Source organism: Lonchura striata, chromosome 2, assembly GCF_050655825.1.
Source record: "Lonchura striata isolate lonStrDom1 chromosome 2, ASM5065582v1, whole genome shotgun sequence".
NCBI classification, from domain to species: Eukaryota; Metazoa; Chordata; class Aves; order Passeriformes; family Estrildidae; genus Lonchura; species Lonchura striata.
This window is the reverse complement of record NC_140704.1, coordinates 135,704,904-135,723,476: the sequence shown is the minus strand read 5'-3', so window position 1 is coordinate 135,723,476 and position 18,573 is coordinate 135,704,904. Positions and strand designations below refer to the sequence as shown.

The 18,573-nt window shown below is 39.6% G+C and overlaps 1 protein-coding gene across 8 annotated transcripts in view; it reads right to left on the bottom strand.

Annotated features, from left to right (window-relative positions):
- Nucleotides 1-18,573, bottom strand: part of VPS13B (vacuolar protein sorting 13 homolog B) — a 434,872-nt gene that overhangs the window by 8,018 nt on the left and 408,281 nt on the right. For 7 of the 8 annotated variants that reach the window (XM_021529420.3, XM_085573894.1, XM_021529419.3 and 4 more), the window contains 6 exons: nucleotides 17,160-17,278; nucleotides 15,177-15,991; nucleotides 10,812-10,988; nucleotides 9,706-9,876; nucleotides 2,923-3,099; nucleotides 406-508 (listed from right to left, as the gene is read on the bottom strand). In XM_021529420.3, the coding sequence (XP_021385095.3) occupies nucleotides 406-508; nucleotides 2,923-3,099; nucleotides 9,706-9,876; nucleotides 10,812-10,988; nucleotides 15,177-15,991; nucleotides 17,160-17,278 (1,562 nt within the window). The remainder of the gene's footprint in view (nucleotides 1-405; nucleotides 509-2,922; nucleotides 3,100-9,705; nucleotides 9,877-10,811; nucleotides 10,989-15,176; nucleotides 15,992-17,159; nucleotides 17,279-18,573) is intronic. The other variant, XM_085573893.1, reaches the window with a different exon arrangement.

Below are 18,573 nucleotides of genomic sequence, written 5' to 3'. Positions count from 1 at the left end.
ATCTGTGCTAGGTTAGCCTGTTTCCCATCCTATTTCCTGGATAATAGAAAAATTACCCTGAGAAGTGGTTTAGAAATTCAGGGCAGAAAATAAAGCTATCTTCACAAACAGCTGTTTCTGGAGATGTACAGTATTTTTCTTGGGCTCAGTGCAATGATAAAGTAAGAATTCACTGAATACCATTAAATAAAGATCAGCTCTGTAGTTTCAACGCTGGATTCATATCAGCAGCCCATCATTTGCAGACTGGGTTTCTATGCACTACCTTTTTGTTTAATGTTCCTAAACAAACTGCCATAACTCAGCCTTTCCTAGGGAAGCCTTTCCTGTTAACTTGACCAGAGGCCAGAACCTATTAATAAACAATGTGGATGTAAAAATGAGCAATTGTCTAAATAATGTTACCAGACATATTTGACGTGGCTGTTTGGAGCCTGCTCAACATGTTGATCACTTGGAGGAGAGCGCTGCTTGGGAAGCTGAGAAAGTCCAGCTCCATGCAAAATACCTATGGGTAAGAGAATGCAGGTTTTTAGTGGTTGTTTTCTACAACGCAGTTACGTGTTGCAGTGATGTCATTTGTTTAAAGCAGTTCATAAAATAGTGCAGATCCAAAATGATGTCACATCTCTGGAAGCTGTAGTCAAGATAATTCATTAAATAATACAATGCAAGAGTTGTGCACTTAGCCCCCATGATCTTGCTTTAGCAAGAAATAAAAAAAAAAAACAAAACCCACTGTGGGTTCCATGAATCAGCTCTACATTTGTAATCAAGAGAAACGTAACACTCCTGAGAACCATCACTTCAGAGCAGGATCAGACACATCACTTAGGATTTATGTAGAAAAAATTAAGACCATTGTTAACTTTCTTGCTTAATATTAAAATACTTTCATATACATGTTACAATTGGTACAAATTAGAAGGCAAATTTGCCTAGATACTGCATTTAAATGTTCAGTTACTTAATCCAGCTGTTAAACACAGATCCATGTACATTTATGAGATCTCCTGGGGCATCTGGTTTATTGTGAATTCTTCTTAGTGCCAGCACAGAATGGAGACTACAAGCAGCAGTTAAACAGGTTTCTAAAGAGACTCTCCAAAGCTGAAGATGACACAGTATGTATGATTTCAGATGGCCTGTAAACATTCAATAATGAGGTATGGTCACCAGAAAAAATGTGTGGGTTGCAAAAAAAATCACAAATTAAGTAGTTTAAAAAATGTTTACATGACAGACATGGAGTAAGTTATGCAGCAAGCACTAGTGTTCCATGGTTTGGTGCAAAGTTATTCTTTTACAAATATACTTCTTTACAAATAAATTAAGGGATTTTCTTTTGTCTAAGCATTCCAAAGGCATAAGGGTGTCAATAACTTAGATTCCCTCTTACACAATGGGTAATAATTTAAACAAAACATCAGCAATGAAAAAAAACCTTTTAATTTTTAGCACACATGTTGATGGTAATACTTAAAAGCAGCATCCCAATTGTAACAGTTGGCTTACCGAGGTTCTCAGCATTATGTGAGTGAAAATGTTATTTACAGATGGAGACAGAGAGAACATGTGTTTATTTCTGTGTGGTCCTCCACCCCTTGGTCCCCCCCAAGAGGCACAGTCCCACTTCCAATCCAGTTGTGGGTAAGAGTTACTTGAACTCTTGTGTATTTTCCTCTCACGCACTGTCAACTATTATTGATATAGTTTTACGTTTTTTTCCTGGCTAACTCTTTTTGTCACATGGTCATGGAAAACATGATGTCTTATATAACATATCTGCAATGAAAAGTGTCCCTCTACTACTATGAGTTTCTTAAGACAGCAGCAGAATTAAATCTATAAATAATTATGTCCCGGGCAGCAAAGTGAACACAGAGACAGCTGACAACAGAAAAAACCTTCTGATTTTGCTGATATGGGTTTTACACCTATGGGGTGTATAACTCAGGAGAACAGTTATTATTCGTGATCATAGAAACAAAATAAAGTTGATTTGAGAGAATTCTAATAATTGTTTCATTATTTCTTTAACTAGATGGAATGAGCTGTGGATGTTGTGGGAAGCATCCTAAACTTAAGCTCTATGAGAACTACTCATATTCTAGTCAACACAGCACAAGCATAAATACTGCTAGTGATTAAAGGCTTAAATATTCAAGGTTTGTCTGGTATAATTAGTGAGGTGGAATTATTGACACATTGTTCTCCTATCAATTTCCTGCTTCTCTTCCCTGACTCTCTCCAACCACCATTTCTTCTTAAATATTCAAGCTGAAAGTGATTTACTGATAGTGGAAACAAATAAATTTTTTGATATTTTATTTTTATCTTTTACACTTTGAAAGGATTTAGCACCAGTGCCATTAAGTGCTAAGTCTAGCTGGAAACCCCACCTCTGGTTGCTCTAAGGTTACCTGTGTATCTGAAAACAGGATTGTCTTCTCATGAACCTTCAGTTTAAAGGGTGTGCTCCTACTACATGATTCACTTCTTTCTCCCAGGAACGTAACTCACTCTTTGTGTAGAGATAGCCCAACCCTTTCCCTGCCATAACAAAGCAATCTCAAAATAATGCTCTAATTGGACATAGTGTTGCTCTAATCCTTTTATGTCAAAAACTATTTTTCAAGCACATATGTTTCTGTAACTAATTCTACTGTATTCCAAGAATTACTTCATGCTTTCTGCATTCTCTGTTTCTGTGGCTGTACATCGCTGATCAGTAACACAAGAGAGAAGCACAACACAATGGCGTTTCAGAAAAGCAGCAGAGCATTTGTAAGTATTCAGCGGTGGCATTTCTAAACGTTTCTCTAAGTCACACAATACTGAACTGGATAAGTAAGATATAGCAGGTTGTATCTGAGCAGCATTTTGAAATTTAAAGGGAGGTGTTGGAAATATGAGACTCACCGTAACCTGTCTGGGAGACGAGCTCGGCTGCCCCTCCAATGGGCTTCGTGAAGACACCCATGATTCCCTTCCCCACACCTGAGATGACCCCTCTGGCTTTATGGCCAGCAGAAGCTTGGGCCTCAGATACTTGCTGAAAATTCCGCATTGGCTGATCCACAATCCCAGCAATTGCACCTGAAAAAACAAAGGTCTCCAGTAAGTAGTGAAGATAAATATTCTGGAATAAGAGGAAATCTTACTACTAGACCTGAATATTGTTTGTATTAGAGACTGTACCCCATTCTTACACAGCTATTTAGCATGTGACCAATTAGCTAAACACCATCTTAGCTTCAGTTAAGATCTAGCTTTGTTTTTTTAAACATTTAGATCACCTAAACTTACAGTATGTTTTCCTCTTTTGACTACTTATGCTAAATGCTTTTGCTGAGTTAATTTAATTTCGCTCATTCTGTGTCACAATTCTGAAAATGTTGGGCTAGGAATAAAATCCTCCAGTTTTAGATGGCTAGAGCTGCTATAGAAATGAGATTTTCATGTAAGAGTGAGATTGACTTCATGGGAATAAAAACTGCTTGTATTCAATAGATCATTTTTATATCCTCTTCCACTGCCAGAAATGTTCGTAAGCTAATGCAACTTTTGATATATTACTAAGATTAGCAGAATTAGACTTTGAGACTTTTTGTTACTTTTTTTTGTGAAAACCATCATATTTTACTTTAATGCGCATGGGTCAAACTTTTACAAGTGACATAGTGACCTTCCCAGCTTTTAGTATCAACAGAGAACTTAAACTTAAATCTTCCTAAATGTAAACAGGTATGAGAGGTGGTGCATTTCTTTGATCTTGAGTTTATGCTAGCCACTTAACCACAGACATGTCTCTAGTTGTTGTAATTTTGATAGATAAGCTATTTGGAGATCACTAAGGGTACAAGGATTGGACAAAGCCACACCAGTCTGCCCGACCTGAGGTGCTTTGCTCAGTGAAAAGCAAGTCTGCAGGCTTCTTGGTCAGGTCTCAGTTTGCACCTGCAGCTGCGAATATCAAGATAAAGCAATTATTTAAGGAGTGGGATTGAGTGTCACCCTGGTTACTAGGCATTTTCACCTCAACCCAGACATCTTTGAAAGTTCTGCTTCATAAATGGAAGGAAATCCAGGCATAATTCCACAGATTTGGACAATTTCAACTGAGGTATTTGGCCCCATGTGTTTACCAGCGTGACGTGCACTAGGCAGTGAGTTGCTAACTGGTTTTCAGATGGTTTTAGTTACTGTCACTGGATAAATAAAGAAATTGCTGACTTTGAACAACAAGAACTAATATTGTATTTGTGCACAGTCACTGTCCAAAGAAGAGGATGAGAAGCAGCACACATTTCCCCAGATCCTTGTCCCTGGGATACTATTGATCAGGAATTCAAGAAACTGACATCCCCCATAAATGCCCTCCTCTCCTCTTAGAGAGAATTCTTCCAAATTCTGTAGGACTAGCCTTTTGGCAAATGTATAGTATTTCCACAGAAAATGCTGGTCTATCTTTGAAGCAGTGCCTGTTTTTAATTGAGGTCACTCACTAAAGCTGAGTGTGTAGCTGAATATTCACCTTTTGTACCATAAAGGCCATGAAGCTTTTTCCTTAATGCCATACATACCATTGAAACGATACAATTTTCAATTCATTAGTACTTACCAGCTGCTCCTGCTGCTTGATGAAAATAATATCTCAACATCACATTACACAACTGGGATTGTTTGTCCAGTCTTTTGTGCAACTGGGATTCATTTGAAGGCATAAAACAGTACTTGGTGTTCTGCTAACTTACAATACTATACTATCCTGTGACTTCCTTCACCCTATCTATTGAGGTCATCCACAACAACTGCTCTTTCAGAACAGAAGTTATTGCCTTATAAAATGTAATCCACCTAAGTCCTAGCACTAGTAAATTATTTACTGCAATTTACTTGAGCAAAGTTATAAGGTAATAATAAAAGCCTACTCCAAAGGACCTGTGGTATGCTCCAGGCACTGCTCAGCTAGAATTAGGCTCCAAGGACAAAGAAACAGAATGGAAACTGCTGTGACTGTGTTATATAAGAATATTTATGTAATGCCCCAAATAATCTATAGCTTAATTAGCCAGTTTTTAGTAATTCTACATTTTCTGTTACTTTGGCATTTTATGCATGCTTTGAACTTGTCTGTGATGACATTGCCCTTTTGTATCTCAAATCCTTTTGCAAGTCTTGTTGTTCTACCTGCAAAAAATATAACCAATGATCTTCTCTTCCTCTATAATTCCTTATCTTGAATTGCAACTCACTGCTATAACTCATTTATGTGCAGTGGCCATGCCCGAATATCTCAAAATAAACTATAACCTTACTCCTTTCACTGAGGAGTGGCTGGTCCTACCACCCTTGCCTGGGGGATCCAGATCTGTGCAGCTCTTGCTGTGTGCAGCATGTGTGAGCTAAGGAAAAAGACACAGACCAAAGCCTGAGCAACCTCAAAAGCCAGCAACAGCGAGAGAGTGGCAACACACACGTGAGGCTCAGGGCACTCCTCGCACCAGAAACTGTGCAAAGCACATCTTCCCTGTGCCCCTGTGGCTTCTTGCGTTCTAACAGAGTTCTTGGCAGGAGCACCATGAGGGATGGACTTACTGCAGAAAGTTTCCCCCCTTACAGATTTCAGTAGGGTATCAGGAAAGCAGAGCATGGAACCACATGTAGTGGTTCCTCCCTTCCCACTCTCATTCTTTCTCACACGGTGTCCTACTGGTGTCCTGTCCTTTCCCTATAATATCCCTCGACCAGTATTTTTTTTATTAAATGAAACCATTCTCCATTTTTCTTGGTTTTTTTTCTTTCCCTAAGCATTTGATTTTATATGCATGTCCACATATGTACACACAGATTATGCATGTATAAAGAAAACCTCAATAAAATTAAACACCAAAGCAACAAAACAAAAACATATTCTTCCATTACTGGACCAAAGAGGTTCCAGCAACAACATAACATCTGCTAAACATCAGAAGGGGTGCACTCTGGTTAGTACATGTTGCTCAGTAACAATAAAAATGTTACTTTGATAGCTACAAAATTCAGATAGTTCAGAGTATATCACTGAATTACTTCAAGAAGAATTTGATTATGGGCAGCAACTGGTTCATGTGCAGACTGACAAAGTTTGGTGAACGTAGCACAGCTTACAAACCTTGGCAAAGCTCGGATTGCTTGTGACAAACTCTTTCAGAGCAAGACATATTTGGAAAAAATCCCCCACTAAGAGAAACTGGCCATGCTTTGCCATGAGGCTGGAAGCTGCCCAAGCTGAAGCCATTTTGCTTCCTTTCCTCTGTTGTCTTTCAGGACTGCCGCAAATGTTTCACACCAAAACCAGGGCTGAAGCATAATCTCATCCCAGCAAACATCACATAAAAATACAGCTCAAAGAAAAAAGCACCTGTTGCCATGCATTAATGTAGTTGCACAATTAGTGTGTGGAATAACACACAATTTCAGGATTAGCACTGGCTTGTGCTATATTGTGCTGTAGACAGGCAAACACAGAGTGGCCCTGACTCAGTTACAGTGTACAGCAAGAACAGCCATCACCGCCTTTAATAACAAAAATATGAGTGTCTGAAACTCAGGCTTTGCCTTCTCTACCAGGACAGTTACATTGTCAGGCAATATGGGTCAATTCACTTCCCCAAAAGCAGGAAGGAATAACTGAAATGTTGAGCACTTCTGCCACTGTAAAAAATAGCTTTTTGAACAGTTGTCATCTTTTTGGTTATTCAGATATGCTCAACTTCCTAAAGACAGCCTCTTCAATAAAATATTTTTCACTAGGACCAGCAGTTGAAAATACAGACAATAGTTTTGATAGTCTCTTTTACATGCTTAAAAGTTATTATTTTAAGTTTGACCCTGTCATGCAAAATGCAAAAGATAGTTCCTTGGTGGGGAGTCAATCATCTAAATATTTTACTAACAATTTCACTGCATTTTTGCCTAAACATATAAAAGAAAGAAACACACCTATCATAAGCTATTGCTTCTTTTCATGCACAAGTGCTATTAAAATGACCCAGAAATCTCCCCCAAATCAGAAAAGAAGACAACAGCTGGCCAAAGATAACAATCAAATCAAACAACACCCTGACAGTGCTTGAGTCATTTAAAATGAGACAGGACAAAGCACTTAAGAATGTACCACAGGGAACAACTTGCACTGAGGAGGAGATGAGAGTACATGATTTTGGCCCTGATTCAGCAAAGCTCTTAAGCACATGCTTAAGTGCTCTGCTGAATCAGGGCCACCGCGAGCCAGAAAATCAGAAAGGCAACTCTACTTGCTGGGTAGATACCACAAGGTATCGGTGAACTGAGGACTCTTACATGACTTCACCTAGGCACAAAAACTACATTTGCCATTGTCTTAGCTGCCTGCATGGGTCAGATGGCTTTTACGAACATGAGAGTGCTGTGACCATCACAGAAATCTGCTTCACACTCTTCAGTTACACGGTCAGAAAGTCATAGAAATTACGGCTTCAAACAGTCATGCTCTCTGCATTTCCGTGCTCATCAAACTTTTCATCCTTGTGAAGGAAAATAACTGCAGCTTTGCTTTGTTATGTATGAATAACATAACAAAGTATTTAACATAACATAACCTTAAGAGTGTTTAGATTAAACATGTTCATATTTATTCTGAATGTGCTGGGGAAAAAAAGCAGCACAGTGATACCATCCCTTCAACTATTGCTGTTTTTTTTTCCTTGGGAAGCCACAATATTCTTTAAACTAAATGGTCAGGACAGCAGCAGCTTTCTGACATGTTTGTAGAAATTGAAACATTAATAATTTAGGTTTTGACAAAATTTATATGAATGCTGCTGCCTATACGGAGGAAACATGCTTTAAAAAAATCATATTTAATTAAACAAGAGATACAAAGTAAGTGGAATATTTCTGATTTCTCTCTTAGTGAGAGTTCCATACTTGTCACATCCAGCTATACAGCAACTGTGGCTATTTATCTGGGTGCTTCACTGACTCTAATGCTAAGAAAAGAGGTAGTAGGGAGCAATCTCTAAACAGTAACAGTGGGAATAAAAAACAAGACTCTAGCTTGTGGAGGAGCACTGTTTAAATGCTAATATGAAGCTCTAAGTTTCTAACATGAAGTCTTATTTCTTAGGAAATCAGGGACATTGGAATTCTAGTTCTAGTTTATTGTTTTGCTTTTAACTTGGGTGTACTTCCATGAACCACGGAATCCTTGTGCACAGGGAGGTGCAGGAATGGCGTATTTGTGCATGCATGTGAGGAGTTCCCAGCTTTCCTGAACAGCAGAAACTTTGCCTTGATACAGCCAAAGCTACAAAGTTTTGCTCTTTACTTCAGGCTGTACAGCTGATGTTTTTAGCTCTGAAGGGCTCTGGTGTGTCAGTGAAGGGGATATATATAACCGTGTTACCTTGATGTTTAATTAAAACTGAGCCAAGATCACCGAACCATTTCACCAGCACATACACACCAGGCTGACACAGTGCTTCTAAAAGTATAATCTTTCATCCAGCAACTCAACCTGACTGCCCTTAGCCCAATAAAGAAGAGGGAAAAATAAAACCTCCTCCAAACTGCTTTTGATTTGCAACACCAGAAACAGCTTACTATTGGGACAGTGGCTACTAATACATGGAATTTCTCCTTTATGCACATTTCTCCCAGGACACTTGCTTGCTGGTTTACAGGCATTATCAAATGACAGTGCTTCACATAATCTAATGTTATTGCTTAAAATAATTCCCAGCAACTTAACCCAAACTTGTAACATTTTTACCACTTCCTCTTTGGGGCTTTCAGGGTTGTGGTTGCAAATTTAGAAGTTGTATACACTACTGAAGATTAGGAAACAGGACAAATCCTTTCAAGCTTCAGCTCTTCTAACCTTTTGCACTGGACTACTTTTGGTCACTTTGATCTCTAAGAGATTCATACTGTTTAATATGTACTGAGGAACTCTGCCAAACAATACAGTTCTGCATTCCTTTGCTGTGTGACAAGTTGAAGTAACCTAGAAAATCCAGTCCCCTACTGCAAAACTTCTCGCAGAGAATTTTTCCACTGTGGGATAGTTTTCAAAATTTTAGGTGCTATTTTGAAATGGATAGAGTAATCTTCACTTCTAACCAAACCATTCGGGTGCTTGAAGAAAAAAATTACACTGAATCAGGATGATCTAGGTCTCTTTGTAAAAGCAGAATTCCTCATCAAAGCTTACTTAACATCTGCACTAAGTTGAAGTGGTTTTCAAACAAACCCAAGAATCTCTGATATCTACAATGCTGCAGAAACCAGCAGGTTCAGAAGGGATTCCTATAATTCATTGGAAAGTAAACATCAGCATGATGACGTCTTCGTGTTGAATTAGTTACAAGTCACGCCGCCCGATGCAGAATTATTCCTTTTTTCCCACTTAGATCTACATCATGTACGAATGAAAATATTATTTCACAAAGGAAGTGCAAACCCATTCTATATCTGCAATTATTTTATCAGCAAAAAATCATACACAAAAGTCAGTAAATCTTGATAAACAGTATCTAATATACCTACTGTCAGGCTTTTTCATAAGACATTGACCCCCCCACACAAAGAATTTGAAATTATAACTCACAGTTAGAAAAGGCTAGTGAGCAGATTAGAAAATAGTATTATCACTTAACTTGATATTTAATAGTACATTACCTAGAAGGCTAATGCCTAAACGAGAGAGCCCCTGTCTCAGTCCTTCTCCCAGGCTCTCGGGAAGCTGCCTTCTCCATTCTTCTTGTCTGTTGTAATGCTCCTCATCGAGTGACAGCCTATCCATATTCCGAGCAAGACTTGTTGCCAGATTGGTAATTGACGTCAGTGTACCTAAATGCATGGAGATATACATTGGGTCTGGATCAAAATGCTTTGATTTAAAACACGGAGACGTGTATGTCTCACTGCAATGCTGAGCTTATGAGCAGAACGGCGAGTCAAGTGAACAGTCAGCCATGTGTAACACGCTTTGCTAGTCGTTAAGCATCACCACGCTGCCGCTATGGCCCACGTCACGCCTTTTACATTAGCCTGCTCCAGGTCTGCCTGGTGGGAACAGAAACTCATCTGAACATCCTTCTCCAGCTCCCTGACTTGTGTAAGGCTAATCTAAATGGAGAGGGGGGTGATGGAAACGTAAACAAATGTTTAGCGCGGGAGCCGCGGGCGCGTCCTGCGGGCGGCTGAGCGAGGCGCGGGGCGCAGGCAGCGCGGCGGCGGGAGCCGCGCGATGGCACTGTCTGTACAGGCTGGGCGAGGGGAAATCCTGCTGCTCCACCGCAGGACAGCCCCACCGCCAGACCCGTCCGCGAACGCACACAGCTATGACAACTGTAGCTACTTGGGGTTTTTTTAAATAATAAATGTGATCAGGCGACCAAGTGTAGAATTTCTGATGGCTAGCAGAAGTGCAGAACACCTTTAGCACGTCTGCAGTTATCACATGAAATACTTGCTGAGTGAGTATCTATTTCCCACTGGGAGGTTTAAAATTCTGAAGTTTCTGAAACATTCTCATGCACTGCAGTAAAGTGGTGATCTGTTTAATACATGAGACATTGCATATGAGCCAGTTACACTCTTAGCTTAGTTAAAACAGGAACTGTTTGGTTTTTGAGCTCTGGTACCAGGAATTTCAACTGGCACTGTCAGAGCAGCACACGGCAGGGCCAGGAGACTGAAGGATGGACAGATTTTATTGCTTAAAACTTTTAACAATGCATGACAACAAAGCAGTAGTTGGAGTAATAAAGTGAAAGCTCTACCTTTGGAAATGTGTTTTACAAATGATGTTGTTCCTCTGGAAACTCCACTGACAAATGCTCCCGGGCCTCTGGTCAGCCCTTCATAGGGGAGCCTAAAGAAATCAGCTATGCCATTCCCTATGCTTCTCACCAGACTAGCTGGGCTTCCAAGAATTTCCAACGATCCAACAACCCAGCCTGTGAGGAGAAATAAGACACATGTTACAGCTGCAAAAACTGCAGAAGCAGCAGTTGTGAAAAGGTTATTCCTTAATTATCTTTTTCACACTAGAATTCATTGCATTATGAACTTCCTTTGAGCAAAACACAGGAAATAACTCATCCACTATGAATTCAGAAATGGCAATCTTTCATACTTCGTAAATCAAAGAAATCCTTTTGGCAAACTCACAAATAGCTTTAGAATTACTTCCTTCCAGGAGCTTCCCGTATTTCTGCTAAAAGTGTATGAGGGAGGCGGATGCGAGAGCCTCACAGCTACAGAGGAATGGGACTGCAAGCTCAGATGGTTGGGTTGGTTTTAGACACTATAAGGCAGCCTTGTGATTTCACATCCTTACGTGATAGAATTGTGACAGGGAGTTCACACTGATACAATGTACTGCTTTACGGGAGTGTGCAGGTCAATTGCTTGATGGAGTGTTAGGAAAAGGGATGCAGATTTTTGACAAGTGCTTAAGAAGTTATTTTAAATCCACCCCAACCCTTCTAAGCTGATCATTTTCTTTCAGAGTGCAGTGAAAGCCAGACAAATGTCTTCTGCTCAGTACAGTTGTGTAAACAGCAATGACATCTACATGCTGATTAGGTTACTCATAGGGGAGTATTCCTTATGCATATCCCAGGAGAAGTATCTGCAGATCTGGTTTCCTATATAAACGCAGGGTTGCCAGCAGCTTGCTGGATGGCTGAGCACACAGCAATCTGTTGCTGGAAAGCTATTTGCAGGTCTTGTCTTTCTCAGGCTGGTAGGCAGCAGATTTATTAGGGAAACAGTGCTGCATAACTCTTTTTTTGGCAGCCCAGAGAGAGCAATTCAGAAATGGCAATAAATGTGAAACAGGAACTGTTTGGTCTTTGAGCCCTGGTACCACGAATTTCAGCTGGCACTGTCAGAGCACACAAGGTGTGACAGGGCCAGGAGACTGAAGGATGGACAGACTGGCCTCCTGCTCTCCCATACGGGCCCTTGATCTACACTTTGCCCTCCTCATTCTCATCTCATCATTGAAAACTCCTGCTATCCAGATGCTTTTCTTGTTTTCTTTTAACCCCTCCCAGTCATTCCTGTGGAAGGCTGAATCATGAAACTGAACAGAAGAGAAAATGTCACTCATATGAAATGAATTAATCTCATACTATCATTCTAAGCTCCCCGAAAATCTATTATTCTTGTTGAATCTGTCCCACATTTCAGTTCTGGTAGGTTGAGAACTCCAGTACTTGTAATATGAAAAGTGGGAACCAGAGTGGACATAAGAGAGAGGGTGGGATGGACTACAGAAACAAAACCCAAGTGCTACTGGCAATGCAATGAACAGAGCAGCAACACACATTGTGGCCCCGCTGTCCTGGAAAGGAGCAACCCTTGGCAGTCCTTTCCTGCCAGGATCAGGGGAAGCCAGACCTCCAGGTTGGGCCTGCAATTCCCCCACTGTAGGATTTTTAATAAATTATTTTTGCCACTGTGTGAAGTGCTGAAAAGCTGGAGGGATGGGGGAAGTGTGTACAGACCAGAGAGATGTTCTTTCTGCTTCTTCTGATCAATATTATTGCAATAATTCCTTAGAGACTTTTTTTCCCCCTAAATATTCTTGACATTCCTTGTCCTACGTGGTGGTGTGATGGCAAGTGGCTACAGGACACCACAGCTTGGTGCCTTGGTGCCCTGCAACATCCCCAGCAGGCACCACCAGCCTGGGACATGGGGGACTCCAACTCCACTCGCCTGCTGGGCCAGCCAGCATTTCAGGAATGTGAAACAGATAAAGACCAGGAATGACAACAGTTAAACACAAAACTGAGGGCTTGCCTGGTATGCCAGGAATGGTTTGTTGTAATCTGTCCCTGCCTGTCAGGTTTGGGAAGCTCTGGATGGACCATGCTCACAACCTGTGGCATGGGTGACCCTCCTTGGCCAATGCTCAGAGCAAACCCAATGGCTCCACACTGCCAGCTTGGACCACCCAACCCAGGGAAGAAAGTCTGTAAGTCAGGAACAGGAGAATGAGGAACCAGGAACAACCCCTCAGTTCACAAGTTCTATGTGCCATTTTACTTTGCAGAAATACAGTGTCATGTCAGGTTACCATTTCCCACTTATGCATAATAATTATATCCACTGACAAGAAATAAATATGACTATATTAGCAGAGAGCCACTGAATTTTCTTTATAGGCAAGTATAGGGGTTAGATGTGGTACCAGTGATATTTCTGAACAGAATTTTATTCACTTTTATATAGGGGACAACTTAATGAGCAAAGGAGATTTCCACTGCAGGTTTGGCTGATTTGAGATAAGCAATGCTAATCAGCATATTTGAACAGAGTTCTCCAGCCCAATCCATGGCTTTAATGGATTCTGACCACTCCTTTGCAACACATACGGCAACCTGAAGCACCTCCCTCAGCAAGCTTTGGGGCAAAAGAGTGTATATCCCTGAGTATAAGGTATGGCTGTATGGGCAGGCTGTCTGTGCAAATGCTACCAAGGATTTATATATGAGACAGTGGTGAGCGGAAGGGTGTCAAACAACACATATTCCAGATTAATGTAGTTACAATGCAGAAGCACAAGGTCCTCTTCCATAAGAGACCAACTGTGCTAATGGTGAGGAAAAAACTCAGAGTTTGCAGATCCCATAAAGCTTTTTGCTTGATTTTTTCCTTCCTTTTTTACTTTGTTGCCACAGTCAGCTTTTTTGACAAGTGTCACAAAGTCTTCAATATAAACCATTTTCTTTGCTAAAACAAACATTAATCAGTACAATTCACCATTTTAATAATGGTGACACCTTTCAAACAATACATTTTAGTTTTAGTACTTTTAGTACTACTAAAAGTAGTACTAAAAGTACTAAAAGGAAGTTACATATATATGCATATGTATTTTCCTGAAGAGAAGCTCCACCTCAGTTAATAGCAAATCTCAGGTCTTAATACTTAAATCTGATTTCAGATACATCACTGATCCCAGAGCAAGTGATGGGGGAAGAAGCATTTACACTGTGGACCATATTTGGCTACATTTTCACTCTTAATTACCAAGCAACTAGATCTGCCGTTCTCTACTGTGAGATTTAACTACAAAAGAAATCCAAACAGATAACAAAAAGAAAAACCTGCAAATTTTGCAAGCATCATATTACAAGAAAATAATGAACTGGTACACTGTTCTGGTGCACAACTGTGCACACTGTTGTCACAATCAGCAGTGCAAGTCAGGTATGCCCACAGTGAAACACAATGCCAGCATCTATAAACAGATGAAATACACGTGTACAGCTTTGGAAAGTGTGCACAGAAGTCAGGTTGCAGCTATGCTTCCAGTCCAAATGGAAGCATCAGAAAATCTGACTATTAGTATTGCAGGACAATAAATCCCCCATTTCAGTGTGCACTGTTACTTGTATATGCTCATGGAGGAGCTTCCTTCAGTCTCAGGCACAAATTCTGTGCTGCACCAAGACACATCAGAGATCAGATTTCATTATTTTTACATTAGTATTTATGGAAAACAAAATATACCTGATAACTTAAAAGGACTAATTTCTTGCTATTGATCCTATATAGGAAAAAGTTGTTAACAGCAAACTTCATAGTTCTTGGATCAAAGAACAACAAACATCTGTGTGCCAGTTTAGATTGAAAGTTGTATGAAGAAAGACAGATTCCTAATAATAAACTGCAACCAAAAGGAGTTTTAACAACAAAACAGCATTCTGGCCTATAATTTACTTCTGAATGCAGAGCAACATGCTGAATAATTCGATTAAACACTGTTTTGGGGAGTTTATGTAAGGAATGCGGGTTGATTCTGACTAGTGCTAGAATATGAAATGACAAAACCTAAGCCAGCTAGAACACATTTTTATGCTGTGTTCAGGGTTTCAGGTGGCTAAAGCCTTCAGGTGGCTGGCTAATGTTTAGCACAACATTGCAACTCTTCACTGGTGTCTGCTCAGCTATTTTATCTCCCTTCTGTTGTGTGACAGGACCTGAATGGTGTCCAAAAGTATCATTATCAAACAGTGTCTAAGGAGAACAAAAATTGTCCTGCTAACATCTAGGGTACTCATCTTGAGTGACAGTCACAGAATCCTGGCACCCAATGAAAATCTTGCTTGTTAAGTAAAAGTACTGACCTGCTCTGAAAAGTGCTCCAGCAGCGTAATGCATGGCCAAGGCATGGACAAGTTGCCTGGCTGTGGTGAAGATGGGTCCTCGCTCAAACACAGAGAAGGAGAGAGGGGTGTGATCTGAGGCTATATACAGTTTCAATGAAGCATGAATACTGACAAGGAGATTAACAGGTTGTATTTTTAATCTTCTTAGCTTCACTGGCTTGACTAAAGCTCTTGCATGCTCTCTCACTTGTTCAGGCACTATCAGGGTAGTATCTGAAGCATTCATGGATTTACAAGCAGTTTTGTTTTCTGGAAGATATGTATCAAACAAAGTCTTGATGTAGTAAACAAAGGTGTCTTCCACATACAGCCTAGCTGGTTTGAGCTCAAAGCTGAGGTCATTCACATGAAACATGAAATTCTCTTCCTTAGAAAAAGCAATACAGAGTTTTATAAAGCAGTTTTCCTTATAGCTTTCCAAATCCTTGTTACAAACAATGAGATTGTTCATTCTTGACCACTGCGTGGTTTCATTTTTCTCTTCTTGGCACAGCAGGACTGCAAAATGGAAATTGGATTTGCTGTACAACTGATTGTCCAGTTGCAAGTCTTCACAATACACTTGGAGACTATGAAACTGTGGGAGGTCTTCCACAGAGTCCTGCTGGAACTCCTGTGACAGGGAGCTGGTGGCTGAAACCATGTGGAGGAAAACATTATCTGCTGTGAGACGCAGGAGCTCAGATGACACTTTGTGGTTTGTAATATCATCAAATGCAGCAAGGCTCAACTGACTGATGAACATTTTCAGCGACAGGGTCTGCTCTTGACTTCTAGACAGGATGGGAAAAACATTTTATTACTTCCTGTCTTTTGAGCTCACCTGGCATCCTGCTTGCTCAAAGAGCTATCAAGAGAGACATTCTCTATAATACGTGGGAAACTCACTGTGCAAGCCTTGCGAACATTACTGGGATTTGGCAACCTTAATCACCACAGCAGAACCACCCAGGAGGTCTTCTAAGAAATGGAACAGTACACATCTATACCAGGGTTGTCTTTTTTATTAGTCAATAGGATAGTTTGGATAGGAATATCTCTATCTACACAATAATTCCCTATTACATTTTACAGAGACAGATATTAAAACACACCACAGATACAATTATCTGATGCTTCATATGCAGCCTCAGATGTTTCACTGAAGGTTACTATTACAAGTAATCATTTCACATCATATGCAGCGAGTGCCCCCCAGTGAAGTCACTGCAGTATTTTTAAACTGATGACATTGAGGGCCTCCCCCTGCAATGGAAACTGCCCATTGCCAAGTTTAACTAGCAAATCGACTTTTAGGTACTGCCGATGACCAGTTGCCTGGGGATTAAGACTTAATAACAATGAAAATAAAAACAGCACAACAAATTCCACTCTAGTTGTAACACTGGATTGTAATAAGGATTGCTGGAGGCCAAACACTCTGCAGCTTAGAAATAAGCAGTATTATAATTGCACTTGAATGAAACTGAGGACCAGGTTGTGGTGTATTATGGAAGCAGGGAAATCTTCTCAAGAAGGGTGTTGTAATCAAGCATGGTTAATTACTAACTGTAAGGCTATTTCTACACCTCTTGCATATTAAATCTTTGGGAGCTTGTAAGATTACAGATGGTAAGACCTGGCTAAATACATTTTAAACTGATGAACACACTCAAAATTAATTACTATGGAAAATGTATTTTTTTAAAAAAATGAACAACTCAGGTCCTCTTTTTGTACCAGTCATCTAATGTTTACCCTAAATTGACATGACTTTTGATGTTAGATTGTCCTTTTAAACTGCTATATACAAAGCCATATGGTCTAAACATATGCTACAGAGCATGCAGCAGTATTAAACAAAACAAACAGTTAAGTTAAAGTTTCTAAGTCAGTTAACACTTAGAAAGCTGACTGAGCTCCCAGCCATGCTTTTAATCATCTTTTATGTGCTTTATGTACCTGTTGAGGTTGATACTAACAGATCCTGCTCTTCCTTCTGGGGCCAAGGTTATGACTTTTGTTCCACAGTGATGGGTGATGTCCACATAAACACAGCCAAAGCCAGTTAAGAACACAATCTAAAGGAGAGGGTTAAAAACACATTGAATGTAACCAAAATCACTATTTTTAATGTAATAAATTAAATTAATGCTATTATGTCTTCTGGTTGATATCTTTTACTTAAATCAGGATACTATTCAGGAAAAAAGTCAGATTTCAGTGATTCAGAAAATAACTGCTCTGATACTTTAAGTATTTCAGTTATTTAGGGAGATGAAATTTGCATCTCATCATTCAACTGCATAACTGAATACATTTTAACAAGACACTTCTCCAGAAAAAAAGCAAGATGTGCTAGGGAGGATGGAGTTTATATGAGAAGAATAAAGAGAAAATTTTAATTTGTGATTTTGGATCAAGCAGAAAGGCATTTTCCTGGAGCTCTAAAAAATCTCACTTTCTCCTCTAGAAAACAAACCCTAAACTAACATTAGTTGCTATGCCCTAGCTCAGAGCTGGGTGGATGAATGGCTGATAGCATGATGAAGACTGAAAAGTAAGTAACATTTTGGATCCATGAAAACTTGCATTAACAACTCAAGACCTAACACATTATTAAGCCATTTAAACTGGTTTGTGAGAACACCTTCACAGGCGAGGTTCCAGCACTAGAAAATGGTAGAAATCTATTGAAAAGTGTAAAACAACTAAAAAGGCAGGAAAAATGGGAATTTGACAACAGGTTTGTGTTTGTGTCTTGCTTACGGGTGTACAAACGTTCATTCTGGACAAGTTGTCTTTAGGAATATCCTACTTAGAGAACTGATGTACTACTTTTGGAGCTTAATTCTGCAATATTTCCATGCAAGTTTTGTGTTTCTCAGAATATAAAAGATTAGGATCTTTTAAAGGTTTGGAAATTCACAGCAATCCTTAGAGCAAACTGGCTTCTCTTTTCTTGCAAGGTTACTATCAACACAATTATTGACTAGATTGCAATGACAGAAGCTATAATATAATGGAGTGCAAACTTGAGAAATAAGATGTTGGGCTAGCACAGGTAAAATAAGCAGTTATTTATCTTGAAGAATCTTTACTGCTGTTAACAAGTCACCAGAAGCAAAAACAATTGGAAGTTTAGTAGGATCAGCACTTAAACTGATTGTTAGGCTATTCATAATAATCTTGTACAGATAATTCAATTTCTTATTAATCAAATTTCTTATTCTTCTGACAATTACATATAAGAGAATTTCTAGTTCTGACATGTCAGTTTTAATCCTTTGCTTGTGGAAGAGATTCACAATCCTACATGGAACTGGAGAAAAAAGGACATGTACAGAATTTTCAAAACTCCAATTATTCTAAATAA